General features: G+C 35.9%; 1 protein-coding gene across 1 annotated transcript in view; it reads right to left on the minus strand.

The window, feature by feature from the left end:
- LOC119594211 (WW domain-binding protein 11-like) overlaps positions 1–469 on the minus strand; it is a 12,923-nt gene extending 12,454 nt beyond the window's left edge. The window contains 1 exon segment of the mRNA XM_037943283.1: positions 285–469. Coding sequence (XP_037799211.1) covers positions 285–348 — 64 coding nt within the window. The 5' untranslated portion in view covers positions 349–469.
- Between the last annotated feature and the right edge of the window lie 699 nt (positions 470–1,168).

Below are 1,168 nucleotides of genomic sequence, written 5' to 3' on the forward strand. Positions count from 1 at the left end.
GGTCCAGACAAGTTGTCTAAATAAGCAAAACAAGGAGTACCGAATGCCGCATAATACCCAGGACATAAATATTGATGAAGTTCCAAATTGTGTATTTGTTATATTTCAGTTTTATTCCAAGATTTCCCTCAGACTCAGAACATATACCAAGTTTTGGCGCTCTATTTGAGAAATTAGCAACATACAAAATACTTTTCAGCTCTGAAAGAGAATTTTAATTAATGAATGGTATTAAGAGACACGAACATCATAGGCACACGTCATAAGCCTTTATTTTTACTTACGGGCTTGATCTGTGGGATTCATGTATTTCCCACTCTTGGTGGTATTTATGCTGCGTCTTCCCATCTTGAATTGTCTTACTGAGATCCACCTAAGAGAAAAATATATCTAAATCTCGACCATTAGCGTTGTGGTGTTTTGGGATGGAAAGAAAAGACTATCGTGTTTGTGTTGTGATTCTCCCACAATGCACCGCGGGGCTGCGGATCGCGTGTGGACAGGTCGGTTCAATACATGACCCGTTTTCCCTTAACTATGAATCTGGTGAAATAAGATGTGCTGCAATATTGTTTATTATTATCCTAGTTTAAAATTGCAATAAAAACGATTATTGTTTTCCTTTAATTTTATATGCCTTGATGAGCAAAAGCACATCATGTTATTATAAAATGTATTTAAACCCCTCAAGGATACATCACCTGAAATCTATGCAAAATGAAGTATATCTATTCGTGCTTTGTTACTTCAAAAATAGATGTTTGAATAGAACAACATAATTGTCACAAGATGTCATCAGCATTATCATCATGTTACAAATAGTTCCCGATCAGTGGTATAGTTAAACTTACTAAACAACCGTCGCTTCTCTCATTTGTTTGCTATCAATTACCTGTAAAATGTGTCATGATGAAATATATCCCCTCAACTCTTGTAAAGCCAAAATTAACAGATGCATCGCCATATTCCCTCAGCAGAAATCCACTGCCTTCCTATGTGAACAGTAATATTGTTAACTAACATGTCCCACTATTTCTCATTAATTAATCGATAAACAGACGTGACTTTAATTACGCCCTTGGAGCTGACGAATTTTAAATTGATAAAAGCCACATATGATATACACCATACATGGATACACTCCTTCATATGAGCTCTACGTGGTTGC

The sequence above is a fragment of the Penaeus monodon genome, chromosome 33, assembly GCF_015228065.2.
Source record: "Penaeus monodon isolate SGIC_2016 chromosome 33, NSTDA_Pmon_1, whole genome shotgun sequence".
NCBI classification, from domain to species: domain Eukaryota; kingdom Metazoa; phylum Arthropoda; class Malacostraca; order Decapoda; family Penaeidae; genus Penaeus; species Penaeus monodon.